Genomic DNA, 17917 nt, shown 5'->3' with positions numbered 1-17917 from the left:
TAAAACAGGCATTAAAAGAAAGAGAAACATCAACATCCATAGATGATCTGTGATCAGTTATCCAAGATATTTGGAACAACCTTCCTAAGTTCCTTCAAAAAATGTGTGCAAGTGTACCTAGAAGAACTGATGCTGTTTTGAAGGAAGTGAACGTTCACACCAAATATTGATTTGATTTACATTTAAATCAGTAAAAGTGAGGAGTAGTGATAGAACGTTGAAGCTTTGTGGACCACACCACATCGGGGACAATGCATCCTTATAGGTAAGTCTACCTACATATTATAAATTATCCCAAATCTAAATGGAAGGTTTTTCTGTTGGTCCATATACAGTTCATTGAACATATGTAAATATTTACATGAAATACAATTTCATTGAAAGCACAAGGGCCCTTATTCTGATCGGTGCGGCCCGATCAGAATATGCGGCCGCAACCGTGCAGGCGAATCCCCGCCTTCCATACGGATTGCCACCTGCCGTCCGTATGCGGATATGTGGCGATCCGCATGAAATTGTACGGGGATACGCCTCCTCCATGGTGGGAGCAGCCCCTGCATTCGATGGTCGCCGAACATCGAATGCAGGGCCGCACGCTCCACCAGGTCCCGCAACACAAGACCACACGGACACTTGTCCGTGTGAAATCATGTATAGGGGCGGGCAGCTGACATCCGGCGATGTCAGATGCCCGCCCCGTACCCACGCGTCACGGCCTCATTACCATGCATACGCCCCGCGTTTGCATGGGAACGCCCATGAAACGGGGGGCGTATGCATAGGGTAATGAGGCTAAGTAGCCCCTCACGCCCCTCTACGCCCCCTGTGCGGCGTATAAAGAATCCGTGCGGCGAAATCGCCTGCACATGCGCAGAGTGACCTCTGCACATGCGCAGACGATCAACATCGGCGGTCCGTCCGCATGCGGGAATTTCCGCACCGATCAGAATAAGGGCCAAGGCATTTGTCTAAGTTCTATTATGCCATTTTAATGTGGGTAATAGTCCAGTTTGCCTTAACATGACAAACCTGGGTCCCTTATGACAGACAGGTATATCATCATACTAAAGCTGCCAATACCTGTAATGTGCCTGCATTTTCATGTTTGTGAACAGCTCTGGAACCTAAGATGAGTCCCTTTGTGAGGTGTGCGATGGACAGATAGGAACGGTCAGCTGACATTACAAGCCTTAAAAGGGTGATTCAGACCCACTCGTAGTGGGACGATATCCGCTCCCCTTGTCGATGGTGCAGGTTTGCACATGCACGAATATGCGCATGTGCAAACCCCCTGAACAAATGACTTTGTCGTCTTTCACACTTGCCAAGGCATTAGCTTCAGTATGGGAGGGAAGGGGGCGGGCAGGAAACGCTGGCCCTACCCCTGCAAATGCACATGCCCCAAATTCTGCCATCTCTGGCCAGGATAAGTCAGTTTAGACAAATTTTTATTGGTGTGATATGGTGGTCTGACAGGAGGATTCCAGTGGTCAGTATCCTAAAGTTGGAATCCCGACTGCTTGTGCTCCAACAGGGGGGCGAGCGCAAAGAAGCCCCATGTGAGCTCAGTACCTTGCTTGGCTCACCAAAGGTTCTATTCTCCCTCTATGGGGGTCGTGAAACCCCCACAAGGAAGAATAGCCCCTGTGAGTCAGGATCCCCCCCCCTCCTGTCGGAGCACTGACAGTCGGGATTCCGACATTGGGATACTGAGCGTCGTGATCCCCCCCCCCCGTCCGGCAGTAATCGGCACCCAATTTTTAGACCATCAAATGATTTATCTCTTGATGACATTCTTGCAGCAAATATACTATCCTCATCTGTAGCACAATATTAAGTTAATATTTTTTACAGTAATTACAACAAGAATAGTAGATTCACAAACTGTGCCTGAGGCAAAATTAATTCGCTCAATGTGATTGAACCAAATTTGTTTACATTTCTCATTTGTTAGAATAAAAGTGAAACGCGTTAGAGGATTACTTTGGCAGCTGTGGTACTCTTTACTTAGTTGGGCGCCCGTCGCGGGCATCGCGGGTACATTTATGTCTGGCCGCGACGCGACCGACGCGATGACCGCGATTTCCCATTGAAACCCATGTTAAACATGGAAATCGTGTCGGTCGCGGCCGGCCATAAATGTACCCGCGATGCCCGCGACGCGATGCTCCCGATTTGCCATAGGAATCAATGTTAAAAGGCCCGATGGACACGATTTTACTGTTAAATGCCTCAATGGACCCGATTTGGCCATAGGAATCAATGTTAAATGGGCCACAGAGGCCAAATAAGCACAATTAACCCTTAAATGTCCCCCCAAATTTTTAACGCCACCCCACGATCCACGCCAACCCGAAGCGTGGCGAGCGCAGCGAGCCCGCGAGGGGCGGCGGTACATGTCCTCCGACCTTTTCATGCCCTACTATCCACTAGGGCGTGGAGTGAGAATAGAATAGTGTGGCGAGCGCAGCGAGCCACCGAGCCCGAAGCGTGGCGAGCGCAGCAAGCCCCGCGAGGGGACGCGGATACCTTCACAGTTATACGCGTCCCCTCGCGGGCTTCACAGGTGTCCGTGGCGACGCGGACACCTGTGAAGCCCGCGAGGGGACGCGTCTACCTGTGAAGGTATCCGCGTCCCCTCGCGGGGCTCGCTGCGCTCGCCACGCTTCGGGCTCGGTGGCTCGCTGCGCTCGCCACACTATTCTATTCTCACTCCACGCCCTAGTGGATAGTAGGGCATGAAAAGGTCGGAGGACGCGTACCGCCGCCCCTCGCGGGCTCGCTGCGCTCGCCACGCTTCGGGTTGGCGTGGATCGTGGGGTGGCGTTAAAAATTGGGGGGGACATTTAAGGGTTAATTGTGCCTATTTGGGCTCTGTGGCCCATTTAACATTGATTCCTATGGCCAAATCGGGTCCATTGAGGCATTTAACAGTAAAATCGCGGTCAATCAGCCTTTTTAACATTGTTCCCTATGGGCAAATCGCGGTCATCGCGGGCATCCCGATTTACCCGCGATGCCCGCGATGACCGCGATTTTTACCCCCGACGCCCCCGATTTCAATCGCTGGCGCCCATCTAGGTAAAGAGTACCGCAGCTGTTTCCAGATATATATCACCATACACCAACTTCCATCTGCTGCAGCTGAGAACTCATTCCCTCACGCCCGTAATATGGGCTATTGCGCCGCTCAAAAAGTGAAGTCCCGCTAGAACATCATCTGGGAATGAAGTCCTTATACCATCTAGAGACTGAGAGCGAGACTAGAAGTGCAGGTGAGAGAGGCACTTCAGTTCATAACTCCGTGCACCCCCGATGGGGCAGCTACAACATCCACGGCTCAATGACATCATCAACACGCGCTTGACACAGACGGGTGTGAGACGCCGTGTCGCGCTGGTCAGAGAGTCGGCCCGGCCTCACTCGGCAGACGGCAAGGATACTGAGGTACCGCTCACCTTCCCATCAATACCTACACTGGGACCCCTGCTGTGAGTATCGTGAGTAAGGTACCACAGCGGCCAATTGCGGCACATATGCATCATTGTTATATTTTCCAACCATACTGTATGCAAAGTAACATACTATATTGGGCACAAATCTGAGGAATATTCACAGGTGCCAAACCTGGACTGGATTTATAATACAGTGTGGATTGCCATTTTTTTTATATATTTTTATTATATACTGTATTTGTTCTATTACTTTTTTGTCTGAAAGTACTCATTGTATCAAAATGCGCATGTTTTAAATTGTGATGGCCATCATAAAAAATTGTATTAATTTATAAATAAATACCAATATTTTTATATTAAATTGGTTGGTCACGTGAATTGATACTTGGTGGAAGGACAATTAAATTCAGCGTAGTGTTTCCATCTTCATCCATATTTGCACAAAATTGACACTGCTTGCACCTGAGAGTCCAAGCAGTGCCAAAACAATTAGTGTGTGAGCATCAACACACTAGAAGACTGCAGCTTATATAAACAAATTAAAGTTGAAATCACATATTTTTATCATTTAATTATTTTTCAATATATTTTTGTCATCATAAATAAGAGCACTTTAGTCTGGTGTATTTTTCAAGATTTCCTTTGCAAACACATTGATATATTTTTAGTAGCAGTGCCACAACAAATAGTGGGTGCAGGTGGTGTGGCTGCAATGCTGAGAAGCCTGCCTTTAAGTCCTATATAACCACCACCCTACCCTACCCGCCACCCTGGCTCTGCTCTGAAATGAGCAAAGTGTTAGCCAAGCATCAGCTCATAAGAGGTCCCCTCTTTGCTTTGTGAAGCATAGCCGAGGGCCCAGTACACTTCCATCACTGGGCCATCCTCTAGAGTTTGTTTTAGCTGAATGTTCTTGCACTTTGTGTGCAATTGCACAAATGGTGTGTGTGCAGTGTATGCATTGAAATCTATAAATAGATGTTAACTTGTCCAAAAGGAGTAAGATGATGGAACAATACATGTTGGTTACATTTTTCCCACATTTTTATTTACATTACCCAGATACTCACCATTAAAAGTATAATAATGTTTCCTAAAATTATAAGTGAAAAAGAAACACAATTTTTTTTAAGAAAAATTATCTTTTAGTAATCCCAAAACCGTCTTAAGCATGGGTTTACTATCAGTGCTGTTGACTTTGGGATTTACATTTCTTGTTACCATGGGTCTACAAAGCAACAGTCATCAATTCTCATCAAATAATAAATGGTTTGGTCTATAGCCATCCAAAGCCTCCATATTGTTCTTGGCATTAGCAATATACTCAGTTTATAGTTCGGTATCAGAAACAGGTTGCTTCTTTGTTGAGTGTCCATTGGTTGAAGCAGGAGTGACTACTTGACCTGTTCCATTCTCTCGGGTTCCATTATTGGATTTTTCCTGGCCATGGGCAGATACAGACACCAGAGTGTTACCTTGGCTATCCGTCTCCGTGTAATATGGATCTTCACCCTATACAGACAGACATAGCAAGCTGGGTTAGTGTGGAAGACATCTCATCCAATCAGATTACAACCATGCCATTCTTTTCACTGTTTCTTTTTTACAAATCGGCACAAGAAATAAAATAAAAAATAGCATCTATTGTTTTAAACACCACTTCATTCATGTACTCAGAACACAATGGGCATGAAAGCAATGTAAAATAATATTGCAGTATTGTACAATAACAGCACATTTTTAGGACTTACAGTATGTATAATGGTGTTTATATAATGTATAAAATGTGCTTTAATGTTTAACATCTGTTACATAATTAACCTGTACACTTTTTAAAACTTTGTCTTGCATCTTGTGAATCATTTGTGTTTCCTTTAGTGTTCACTAAGCATTCAGTTACAGTTTAATATAATGGTGATAAATAAGACATGAATTACATAATTCACTAGGAAATCCTTTTGAGCATCTTTCCAGTTCTGTTTCCCAAGTGAGGATACATTTTTCATGCTTTTGCTAGATTCTATATAGTTTTATTTACTCATTTTACATCATCATAGTTAAAATTTAACACCGCAGGACATGTCATTATGACATCAAAAGAAGGTGGAAAGGCCACCAGGATGAAGCTGGATTCCGTCTCTTGGCACCCCGCAAGCTAAATACGGATACCATGGGGCAGTGATGGTACCTCCTCAGGCCATGTACCCAGGGCGGCTTCAAAGCCCGCTTACCCCTTGGACAACACACTATATTATACATAGTTGCAAAAGATAAAAGATTTACGAGGGACACATTACTAAACAGCATCTAAAAATGTGATGAATGATATTTGTTTCTGTAGACTTGGAGCACTAAAATTACCCAGATTGGAAGGCTTAGTCAATACCCTTGCCTTCACAATGCTGGCCCCAGCTCTACTGTCCAGAGAATACAGGGTTAGCAGCACCTCCTTTGGTTCCAGAAATGAAAGCTCATATGTGGCTGTACTGTGCCTATTCAAACTCCTGTATATGCTAAGAAGAGTGAGAAGGGGCAGCTCTGCCTTTGGGCAGCTACCGAAGGTACTGGGATGCAGTGGGCTTGCCTTTACAAAAGTAAGGGTCTCTCTGATCGGACATCTTGTTGAACTTAATCCAGGCGGCGGCTGTTTAATTTCTGAGATGCCATTTCCACACTTTCACCTGAGGGGCTGGAAAGTAGGTATTGGTGTGTAGGGTATGGAGGGATGGGGCGGCAGTAGTTTTATCTAAGATGCTAAGAACCTAGCACTGGTCCTGAGTGGGAATACAGTATATGTGAGGGTATGATGACAAGCATAGGTGGGCCAGGCAATTGGGCTTTACATCCTGACTCATCATGTCTAATTCAGACTTGATCACAGTACAAATTGTTCTCAAAATGGGCAAAACCATGCCGCACTGGGCAGGTGGGGCAAATGTTGCTTTTAAAGAGAGTTAGATTTGGGTGGGGTGTGTTGCAACTGAAATCTAAATTGCAGAGTAAAAATAAAGCGGACAGTATTTATCCTGCACAGAAACAAAATAACTCACCCAAATCTAACTCTCTGCACGTATTGCATTTGCCCCACCTGTATTTTCCATCGTTAGAACAAATTTTTCCTTTGGTCATGTTATATATATATATATATATATATATATATATATATATATATATATATATATATATATATATATATATATATATATATGTATGCCAACTATTATGGCAGTAAAATGTATTTATATTAAATACATAGCAGTGCTAATGCTAAAATAGGTCAATTAATAATAAGAAAAAAAGAAGAATCAGATTTAAGCATTGAATTTAAAATAAAGTTAATTTTTTTTAAATGTGTGTACTTGTAATAACCCTTTGAGTGCCAAGTGAATTTCTCAAATAGGTTTGGAAATTGCCATGCAAACACATTTTTTATTTTCATTTTATACTGTATAACAAATGTGAGCGACGCTGGCATTTTTAGCAGATATTTTGCGCATCTCTTACAGAGATGTTGGCACTCAAAGGGTTAAGGACCATTAATCCGAAACGACCTTTGGTCAGACTATAATGCATCTTTTAAGAAGTGGCTGTACCTGTTTTATAAATTACCATTATTTTCAATCTAAAGTCTTGTCATTACTGTAATACTTGCTAATGAACTATGTTTTATGAACTATGTACTAAGATCCCAATACTACTGTAGTTAGCTTTGTCAAGTGCATGTGATAGTGGCTACATCAGTCGTGAATAGCAGAGCCCTCTTTATATGCTGCACTGCTCGCTGAAGGGGAAGTGGTCATGATATTTGGGGGCGTTGCTGCACCTCTTTGGATCACTCGGCTCCCAGATTGGCCCAGTTTCTTTGTTCCCATTATCTACTCATGAATCTGATAATATCTCCGGATATTATAGATAACTAGCTGCGAGTTTCACAGATGACAAGTATCCAAGTATGGTTATACTTACAAAAATTCTTGCACATACTCAGAAGAGCCTCCTTGAGAATATGGACATACATGTCCTCACTGCATACTTTTGCTACTGCCCCTGAATTTGAATATTCAGGGGCCATAAGTAACTCTGAAGATTTTATGATTGACTGGGAATCAAGACGCCATATAAGAAAATGTTTTACTTAAAAAGTTACATGTTCAACATGACTAATTTTAGAATATACCAATGACGGTATTCTGGGAACCATTTTGTAACTTTTCCAGTTTATGTACTACAGTGGTTGGAGTATATTGCAGATTTCTGATCACTACACAAAAGTCCTGTTTTTTTTTTTAAATTCATTAATCGGTTCTATATTATAAAAATGTTTGGGATGGTGAAGAATTTTCTTAAAATCATTCCTTCCACTATCACATTAATGGTTATTTTGCCAGCTATATAAACTAACCAGTCTCTGTCTGCCTGGACTCCAGCTTTCTCTGTTGGAAAGAAAGTAGCCAGCCAGAATAAAAGCAGCTATCAAAACGCCACAGGTGACCAGTGCAATAGTGACCTTCCGCCATGGTGTCATATACTCAGACACATATCCCCATTTCAACTGGATGGGTTCCTGCAAAACAAAAAAGACACAATTTTTTAACATACATTAGTCTATATAAAATGTATGCATTTCCTGCAGGTTAATGTCAAAAATATTATGCAGTATGCTGAAAACAAGCAATAAATGGATGATGTTCATTGTTTTGTACCTCTGTTTGTGTAATGTAGGCTAAAGTAAAACAGTAATGGTAAAGATTTTGTGTAAAACAAATAATACTGTACAAATGTGTATAGGCCATATCTTTTATTTGTAATCAGCATTTACTAAATACTGAAGAACAAACAGAACAAAATAAAAACAGTATGCCAAAAAGGAAAAATAAAGGTAGTGCGTCTCCCAATCAACCACAATCTTCCTGTCTCTCTCTGCTTTCCGTGTACACCCTATACCTCTTTCCATAACCATGTTACTCCTTGTCACATTTTGCCTTTCCCCATTGCCCTCTGCTTTTCTTCATAAGCCACTATCTACTTATCAACCTCTGCCTTCCTCCATCACTCACTACTTCTAACCAATGCCCTCTGCCTCTCTCGGTTACCCACAATTTCCCTGTCACACTTTGTCTTCCCTTCACAAATCTCCCTGTCACCCTCTGCTGAGCTATTTTAAACAAACCAATAATACCACATTGAAATAAACCCAGAATAACTATCCAGAGAGGAAAGTGTTATTTCTTCCACATCCATGTATTGGTCGATGCAGGGCATCCTTTCAGTAACAGATGGAGATGCTTGAACAATGATTTTTTAAAAATATATTTAGAAACAGGCATGGCCAAATAGTTCCATAGGCAAAATTTAAAGGTAATCAGAATATCAGACCTCAAGAGAGTTTTGGAGAAATAGCCTGCTTCCAAAGAGACAGGATCAGTCCATCAAATATGAAACAGAGAACCAGGGTGTAATCTGCAGCACTGACACTGTTTAAGGATTGACTGGAACATATTGTGCATAAAATCTGGATTGTGGTACCAATGGGAAAAAAATTGTATAATGTATCTCTATTATTAAGGTACTCAGCGTCCTAGGACACTCTTGGTTTTAATTAATTTTAATTGAGGCCTCATTGGATCTCTCTCCAACAATTGGGCAGCTTAGGTACAGAAAAAAACAGAAATTAACGCATCAATAATTCTATGTTTTTATTACACTGTTTTCTTTAATACTTTTATTATTGCTGCTGATGGCGTTAGCTTGTTGCACAAGGTACTAGCCACGGCGTATGAGGCCTACCCTTTGCGCTAAGCAGCATGTGTTTGTTAGAAGCAGCAACCATTTTGTCAACTATGACTTGCATAAAAACATTATAAAATGGCTGAAAATTCAGAACAGTGCTGGATGAGTGATTTCTTATAGAAAATTGTTTTTGATTTTATAAGCTTAAGAATGCGATGTTGACAGTACAAAGAGCAAGGACATCCAGCTAGTTTCCACAAACTTATCAACAATATGAGAACAGGGCCACACATGCCAAGGCCAAGGGCACTAGGCCCTAGTAACAAGAAAGGTGGATGTTGGGTGAATGATGACATCATGATTGAAAGCCAAGCTTGCCAATAAGACTCAATGCTTATGAGTAACTAATTAATTAATTAATGTGATTAAGGTTTAAATATCACAACTAGAGAAGGAAGGAGCAGGCAATTGAGGAAGAACAGGCAAGCAGGGGGGCTGGAGGTAACTATGAAATGAGGTTTAATGGCTGATCACTGTCCTTGATAGGTTTCCATTTTGATTTGATCTAGAATGATTGTTTATGTATTAGCTAATCAATTTTATGTTTCTTGTGTTAGTCTGCATTTGCAAATACCTGTAGTTAAGCTAATTTACAAGTAAAGCATTGTCATACATTTTTTCACCTTTGTGTTGGTGTGCAATTATTTCAGCATTTGCTGTTATATTTAAGGGTTATAAAGTAATTTTCCATAACTATGCGTTGTCACACCCCATAGCAGAGGCCAGGAAATCTCCTTCATATGACATAGAACCCTGACCTCTTCCCACCCCCTAAACCTCCATTTTCACAAACACCCCCTTATCTCCGCCAACCTGAACAGCAGCAGACTTTCATTCACTGACAGGCTGCTGCTTTCCTGTTTCTGACATTGCAGGACCTATTCAGCAATTAAATCTAATGACCTCTACAGTGCCATTCCTTGGAAAAAGCATGAAGATCAGGGTGTTAGACATACAAATGCTTGTATTTCACCTGAGAAACTAAATGTGGCACAGGTGCCCTGGGTGCACACCAAGTTTTACAGGGGCTTAGCACCTGGAACATGGCAGAACATTTGGGTTCTCTATGTATAAAATGTTGATTTTGGTTATAGGACTATATTTATCAGGCAAGTACTGTAGGCCTAGTTGAATCTGAATTTATGCAAAGGCATCAGAAGCCTCCACAACCATGGGCTGAATGACACATAGCAAGCCAAAACCATTCCAGAGAGCCAGTGAAACCCTGGAGAGACCAGGGGTAATGGTGAATTAAAAATCAGAGAAGTAAAGGGGGTAAACTGAGAGGAAACTGTGAACTCCCAGCACAGCAAAATAGAACCAACTGTCGAGTGGGAGGTTTGAAACAGAATTAGCACCCAAGGTTGTGCCTCAGGTAAAGTTTGAAGCTAGTCACCCTCAATCTTGGCCTGTTGCTTGTCGGCAGAGAAACTGGACCAAGTGGCTACTTAGGACTGCATAATAGTAATGTTAAAAGACTGACAATATTAAAACCCTCCTTTTAATTTAAGTATGTAGAGGGCCTCCATACTCTTGTCACCCTATAGAAATCTTAAAGAAAGTGGCATATGGGGTATAGGAATTGGATACGTACAGTATCCCGGCATTTAGGATGCCAGCAGTCGTAATACCCTAACGGGCATCCGATAGCGAAAATATCCAAAGGGGCTCGGAAAGCACCCTAACCCTCTCTCCTACCCCCTGAATTCTCATTTCTAGCAGCCTATAACTCTCCCTGCTAGTGCATATCTATAACCCCCACATCCTGCCACCTAAATCTAACCCTCTGGCCCACAGCCAAACCTAAGCCCCCCTCCTCCATGCAACATTACATTAACCTTCCACTTCCTACAGCCTAACCCTAAGTTCCTTCACTGGTGCATAAACTTACCCACTTTCCCTTGTCGCCCACTAGCTAGCCACGCATACTTACCGATCAGGATCCTGTCTGTCGGTATTCCGGCATTGGAGTCATGATCTATTTGAATTTCCAATGCCGGTGTAGTGAGGGCAGTCAGGATACTGGCATTGGAATTCTGAACACCCGCATCGTGACCACCGGGATGTTTATTGCATTCCATAAGAATTTCAGCAGAACATTAATTTCTTTTGATGATAATCCTACTCATCCATGAAACCTGCTGAGCCTCCCACATCGCAGATTCAGTATATTTAACAACTAATTATGTTTTTGCAGTTACAATTTGTCAACCAAAGGTGAACTTGCAAAAATACAAAACAAATGAATCCCATAGATCAGGGGTTCCCAATCTTTTTTGATTCACGGCACCCTAGAGAATCAGACTTTTTTTCACGGCACCCCTAGGTCAATTTTTTTTAATTTAGATTGGGTTTATATGCGATTCTTAGTGGCAGTTATGTGGTAAAGGGCATGATTTGCTTCTGCTGGTACACATTCTATGATTGCCAGCTACAAGCACTGGTTTTGCTCATAAATAATTAACCATTAATAATTTGAGTTGGTCCTAGACCACCAAGCCGCGGCACCCCTGCATGTGTCCTGAGGCACCCCAGGGAGCCACGGCACACAGTTTGGGAACCACTGCCATAGATATAATAGTAGTGGGAACAGAGAAATCTTATGAATGAACAATTGTAATTCTCCATATACTGTACTGTGGTTACTAAACATTTATTATGAGAAAAACTACACTACGAGTATAAGTCCAACACATTTGTGCCATTTTTTAATGAATCCTCCAGAGCTGGTGTGTGAAATAAACAAACTAAATATTGACTTTTAATAGACAATAGCATTTGTAGTGTATAAGATAACACATATCCACCCAACTGAATAGGTTAAGAAAATATGAAGTTTTGTGCTTGGAGCCAATGTAAATTGCTAACAGATTTTCATGGGCTGGACGTTACCGATATTTCTTATGATGTAATCCATGTGCAGCATTACTCTTTGTGACTAGGTTAGAGGATTCATTTGCCGTTTGCACTAAAGCCAAAAAAGTTGGGTGGATCCATCAATTGTAAAAGTTATCAAACTAATCCCAGTGAGCTTAATAAAATGAATTTTGTTTATAGATTGGATGTGAATATGTGGTCAACGAACATATCTGGTACACTTTGCTTGCTCTCAGATGTTAAAAGACCATCTGTCTTATTTTATAGCTGTGTTGAAAAGTGGATAAGAGTTTGGTGTATAGAAGCATATGTTTCTCATTTACTTGTGTTTAAATATATATTCACATCAAACTACTCTCAACAGACTTTCTTCCTGTAAATCCGCTTAGACATGTCCCTTGTTCTTTAGTTAGATATCATTACAAAGCCTTTATTTAACGGGCAAGTACTATAGTATATTAGCAGATACTTAGGTGCTGCATTTACCAAACCTTCAACTATACCACTTCTTTAAGGTACAGACAGTGGCGGATTCAGGGGGGGGGGGGCACCCGGGCACGTGCCTTCAATATGAAACCAGGCTGGTCATCGGTCAATTGGTTCCAGAGATATTGCGTGTAAACCGATTTTTTTATTTTTTAAGTGTAATTTCATGGCTGTTCATGTTCTTTGAGGGCAGATTACTCTGGAACCAAACGTTCCAGTTTCACTGGACCAAAATCATTCAAAGCCCACTCAAAAGTTCTTCAATATAATACTTGTCTCATGTAAATATGTCAGTTGGTTCCGAAGATATAGCCGGTTAAATGAGATAACTGGTTAAAGGGGGGAGGGGTGGTTTTCTCTCCCCCTCACACCAGAAAATGCAGGGACTAGGCTGGTGTAAAAGGGGCCAACCTGGGAATGCATTTTCTGGTGTGAAAGGGGTATTATTTCAAATAGCCGGGACCTGCAGTGCTCTGAATACAGCCAGGCTCTGCCACTGTCAGTGGCTATCACTTCTGCCTGGCGGCGGCTGTCCCCCATTTACCACGAGCATGTATTCCCCCTTGGCAATGAGAATGTAATCCCACATGGCAACGAGCATGGAACCTCTGACAATGAGCATGGAACCCTTGGCAATGAGCATGTAGAGAAGCAGCACTTATGTAGCATAATTTTTAATAGGCATTATGGTGTTTGGCATAACACATAATGGACATAATGTCGTGTAACTTAACGTGTAATGGACATTATGGTGTAAATGTTTAATGCGAGCCTTTGGTGGACAATGTCCCTGTTTATGAAGTGTATTGTGAATTTTGGCTTAATCTGTGTGGCATTATGTGAATTCTGGCTCAATCCATGTGGCATTATGGGAATTTTGTCTCAATCCGTGTGGCATTATGTGAATTTTGGCTCAATGCATGTGGCATTATGTGAATTTTGGCTCAATCCGTGTGGCATTATGTGAATTTTGACACAATCCATGTGGCATTATTTGAATTTTGGCTCAATCCATGTGGCATTATGTCAATTTTGGCTCATTCCATTTGGCATCACGTGTAAGGGGCAAGTATAATGGGGTCTAGTATTTTGTTGCATAATGTGTAGAAGTTGTATATGGTGTTGACACGCCCCCTGTTGAGTGGCCACACACCCTTTTCCGGAGCGCGCCTTTGGCGCGTGCACAACTACATCCTTCACTTTTGTCGCCATGGTGGGCCTGCGTACTTTAAATGCCAGGGCCTATTTTTAATTCCATTCCCACCCTCTCCTGCCGCTCCCTTAGCATGTACACTGGCACCACTAACACCGCCCCTCCCCCACCCAAACCCTTTTTTATCATGGTCCCCCCTGTCATTTTATCCTGGATCCGCCCCTGGGTACAGATGTAGCGCCTCTAAGCCAGCTCAGGGAATCAGCAGATTCCTTGAGCTGGCACAGGCTGGTGCAGAAGCGCTGCATCTGATGGGGATGCTCGAGCGTCTCACACGCATGCACATCCCTTCACACGGCGGCGGGGAGCAGATACCCTGCCCATCTCCGCTTGAGGGAGATGGGCAGGGTTAGTGCGGGGTGCGGGCAGCTAGGGGGAGTGGTGGGGAGGCAGCGGGCTCCATGAGAACGATTGGCGATAGGATCACCAGTACCAGCTCTAATGAGAGCTGCTCCATCTGTAATGGACACATTTTTAGACGGAAGTTCCCACGCTGGCTACACAAAAATGGTGTAATTAATACATATCCTGGTGATAGATAAAGTGGAGGGAGATAAAGTGCCTTCTCTCCCTCCACTTTATATCTCTCCAAGGCTCAGTATTTAGAACCCATAAGGGTAGATGTATGAAGACAAGTTATGGGGGAGAACCTTCCCTCATGTATGAAGGATGGGAAGTACTGTACTGTATGTTGAAATGACCCACATGACTGTAATCAGTTGGGTAATAGACTGTCTCCCTGCATGATTACACTCTACGGTCCCTGCAGAGGATGGGAACCAGGGGGTCCTTGCACCGGATGGGAAGATAGCGGCAGGGTCCCTGCAGAGGATGGGAACTTGGAACAAGTTCCCATCCTCCGTAAGGACCCCGTCGCTGTCTGCTCGTCTGGAGAAGGGACCCCCTGCCCCCCTCCCCGCACTGCCCGGACCCTGCATCAGTCCTGCTCCCCACCGCAGCCAGCAGACTCCCAGGGCGGGTAAATGCCAGAGCCTGCCCCCCGTGCTGCCCAGACCCTGCAGCAGTCCTGCTCCCCACCACAGGTCCAGCCAGCAGACTCCCGGCACTGGTAAGCGCCGGAGCCTGCCCCCCGGCGCTGGCCAGACCCTGCCCCCCCCGCGCTGCCCAAACCCTAAAGCAGTCCTGCTCCCCACCGCAGGTCCAGCCAGCAGACTCCCGGAGCGGGTAAGTGCTGGAGCCTGCCCCCCCACGCTGGCTGGACCCAGCAGCAGTCCTGCTCCCCACCGCAGGTTCAGCCAACTGACTCCTGGAGCCGGTAAGCATCAGAGCTTGCCCCACCGCACTGCCCAGACCCTGCAGCACTCCTGCTCCCCAATGCAGGACCAGTCAGCCAACTCCAGGAGCCGGTAAGGTTGAATGTGAACGCACCAAAAACTTTATTGAAACGGTAATTTACCGTTTAGAAGATGAAATGTGAAGGGGTTTAACTGGCTTTAGACCCGTTTTTTTAAACATTTACAAAAAATGGGTTGAAAGCAGGTTTGCAATGTGAAAGCAGCATTAGAGGATATGGGTGTGAAACAAGGTATGCTGGCCCTGCACTTTCCCTACCTCTTATATGCAGTGAGGAAGGGATGCATTTCCTTTCAACCTTGCTTCTGGTTCCAGGTACTGTATATCCGGTTTTAGAGAAAAATTAAACCAAAAAACAAATGGAATGGACATCCTTGAAAAATAATTATTTGATTCGAAATGCGTTGGTTAAAAACTCGAGGGGACCTCAAGCTAAGAGCTGTCCAAGAACCGTCTACCCATCTGCAGCATGCACAGCTGCATAGCGGCTTCACTCACTGGCAGTGATAAAACCGGAAGAAGCAAAGCAACAAACTTACTGCACCACTGCACTTTTTCCAGATGTATTACAATCAGGGCCGGCGCCACCACTAGGCAAATCTAGGCATTTGCCTAGGGCGCCGGCCACTGGAGGGCGGCATTTTGTGCCGCCCGGGTACCTGTCCTACGGCGCTGTGTATTTAAATCTGGCGGCGGAGGCAGCGGGGGTCCCTGCAGTCCATTAAAAATCACGAGCGCTATCCGCCGGGCTATGCGGAAGCGCTTTTAGTGTGAAAACTCTGGCAGCACGGCGCACGCTGATCTCAGCCAATCAGCGTGCTGCCAGTGTTTTCACACTAGAAGCGCTTCCGCATAGCCCGGCGGATAGCGCTCGTGATTTCTAATGGACTGCAGGGACCCCCGCTGCCTCCGCCGCCAGATTTAAATACACAGCGCCGCAGGACAGGTACCCCCCCCCAGGCACCGGGGCGCCCCCACCCCGACTCGCCTGGGGCGCTCCGGTGCCTTGCACCGGCCCTCATTACAATTTGGCAAGGAAGGACAACACTCCTCTATCATAGGAGAGGTAGGGCAAGTGCAGGGCCAGCATAACTTGTTTCTCACCCCTATCCTCTAAAATGAGCTGTAAACATTACGGTCAAACGGAATGCACAAACCTATTCTATTTTTTAAACTTTTTATTTGCTATTTCTTCAGTGTTATTTTCTTTCTTTATGATTTTCAATTATTTTGGTTTAATGTGATTACCTGTTCTTTCTACCCTGCATATACACATCACTTGATTTATACTACTTATTTATTTTTTGGCTTTACCCATTTCTGCCCCAGGAATGTGTGAAATAACATAAATAATTGAATAGGTCACGTAGTTTCATCAACTTTATCCCACCTGTTTATTATGGAACGTGACAGGGTCAGATGTTCTGTACCTTTTGTGATGTCAAGGCTAAAGAAATACACATACAGTATCAACAGGAACATGCACACTCAGAATCTACTTGAGTGTTTGCGTTCACACAGTAGGAAGGAAGTTATTCTTAGGATAAAGCCCAAGCGTTCGGTATGAGAATCTTACTGAAAAACATTCTCCAACATTAGGAACTTTTTTCTATGGAGCTAGAGTGTTTTTATTTCCTCTGTCCCGTAGGCTGTTTTTGGTCTAGAAGAAATGTTGGCACATTCCACTGTACTGAAATCAAAATAGTTTATAAATGTTTCCACTTCTAAATGCAATGAAGGAACATTTGCTAAATGGTTTAAACCAGGGGTCCTCAAACTATTTTGCTCTGGGACCCCATCAGACAATAAAAATAATTAGAGGACCCCAGCAAGTTACTGCAGCAGCGGCGTAACTATAGCACCGCTGCCCCCGCCACCGCGGGGGGCGCTGTGCATGTGGGGGCGCCGGGGGCTGCGGTGCTATAGTTACACCCCCCCAATCCCCCGCAGACTTACCTATCTCGCTGGTCCCGGCGGCTCCGTTCTTCTGCTGAGGACCACCACAAAATGGCAGCCCCCATATAGCACACAGTTCTCTGAAACTGTCTGCTGTATGGGGGCGGCCATTTTGTGGTGGTCCTCAGCAGAAGAACGGAGCCGCCGGGACCAGCGCGATAGGTAAGGCTGTGGGGGATTGGGGGGGGGGGGGGTTTGCATGGGCGGCGGGTAGGGGTGCTTGGCGGGGCGGTGGCGGGGGGGGGGGGCGCCGAAAATGTAGCTACGCCACTGTACTGCAGAATGGTCGCCACACATGTGTGATCAGCAGACAACACATACATGGCAGCATTGTGGAGGGACAAAATGATGTGAGGAGTCTTAAATAACAGACAATTCAACTGATTTTTCAGACTCCTCGAATCACTGACTGAGTTTAGAAAAGTCATCAGCCTGTTGGTCAGTAACATGGAGTCGCGACCCCATACTGAGAAGGTCGGGACCCAATTTGGGTAGAATAACATCTTTGTATTTAATGAGGTAAGGTCAAAGCTAAATAGAATGAAATAGTTAAACAATACTGTACTGCATATAGAAGAATACCATCTGAAAATATATTAACATAAGGTCAACTTTTTCAGATGTTACTGAAAGGCAACCCTGAGCTATATGTTACGATGCAAGTAGGGAAATGTAAAATGTGATTTAGATCGGGGAAAAGGCTTGCCTTGAATGAGCTCTAAATAATATTTTCTGGCACACTGGGGCACCATTAGACACCTACCACCACTGCACTGCCCCAAGGGCAACCTGTAGTAATTGTCAGTCTGTGCTTCCATCCCATGTC

At 44.1% G+C, this 17917-nt stretch overlaps 1 protein-coding gene across 4 annotated transcripts in view; it reads right to left on the bottom strand.

Annotated features, from left to right (window-relative positions):
* Positions 1–4481: 4481 nt before the first annotated feature.
* The window catches only part of CD34 (CD34 molecule), a 67168-nt gene continuing 53732 nt past the window's right edge, over positions 4482–17917 (bottom strand). For 2 of the 4 annotated variants that reach the window (XM_083172837.1, XM_083172838.1), the window contains exons 7-8: positions 7963–8019; positions 4482–4967 (exon numbers count right to left, since the gene is read on the bottom strand). In XM_083172837.1, coding sequence (XP_083028963.1) covers positions 4785–4967; positions 7963–8019 — 240 coding nt within the window. In that variant the 3' untranslated portion in view covers positions 4482–4784. Of the gene's footprint in view, positions 4968–7857; positions 8020–17917 lie in introns of all 4 variants that reach the window. The other 2 variants (XM_083172835.1, XM_083172834.1) reach the window with 1 other exon arrangement.

This window comes from Crinia signifera, chromosome 2, assembly GCF_055691185.1.
Source record: "Crinia signifera chromosome 2, ASM5569118v1, whole genome shotgun sequence".
Classification (NCBI taxonomy): Eukaryota; Metazoa; Chordata; class Amphibia; order Anura; family Myobatrachidae; genus Crinia; species Crinia signifera.
The sequence above is the reverse complement of the archived record's forward strand: the minus strand, read 5'-3'. Positions and strand labels throughout refer to the sequence as shown.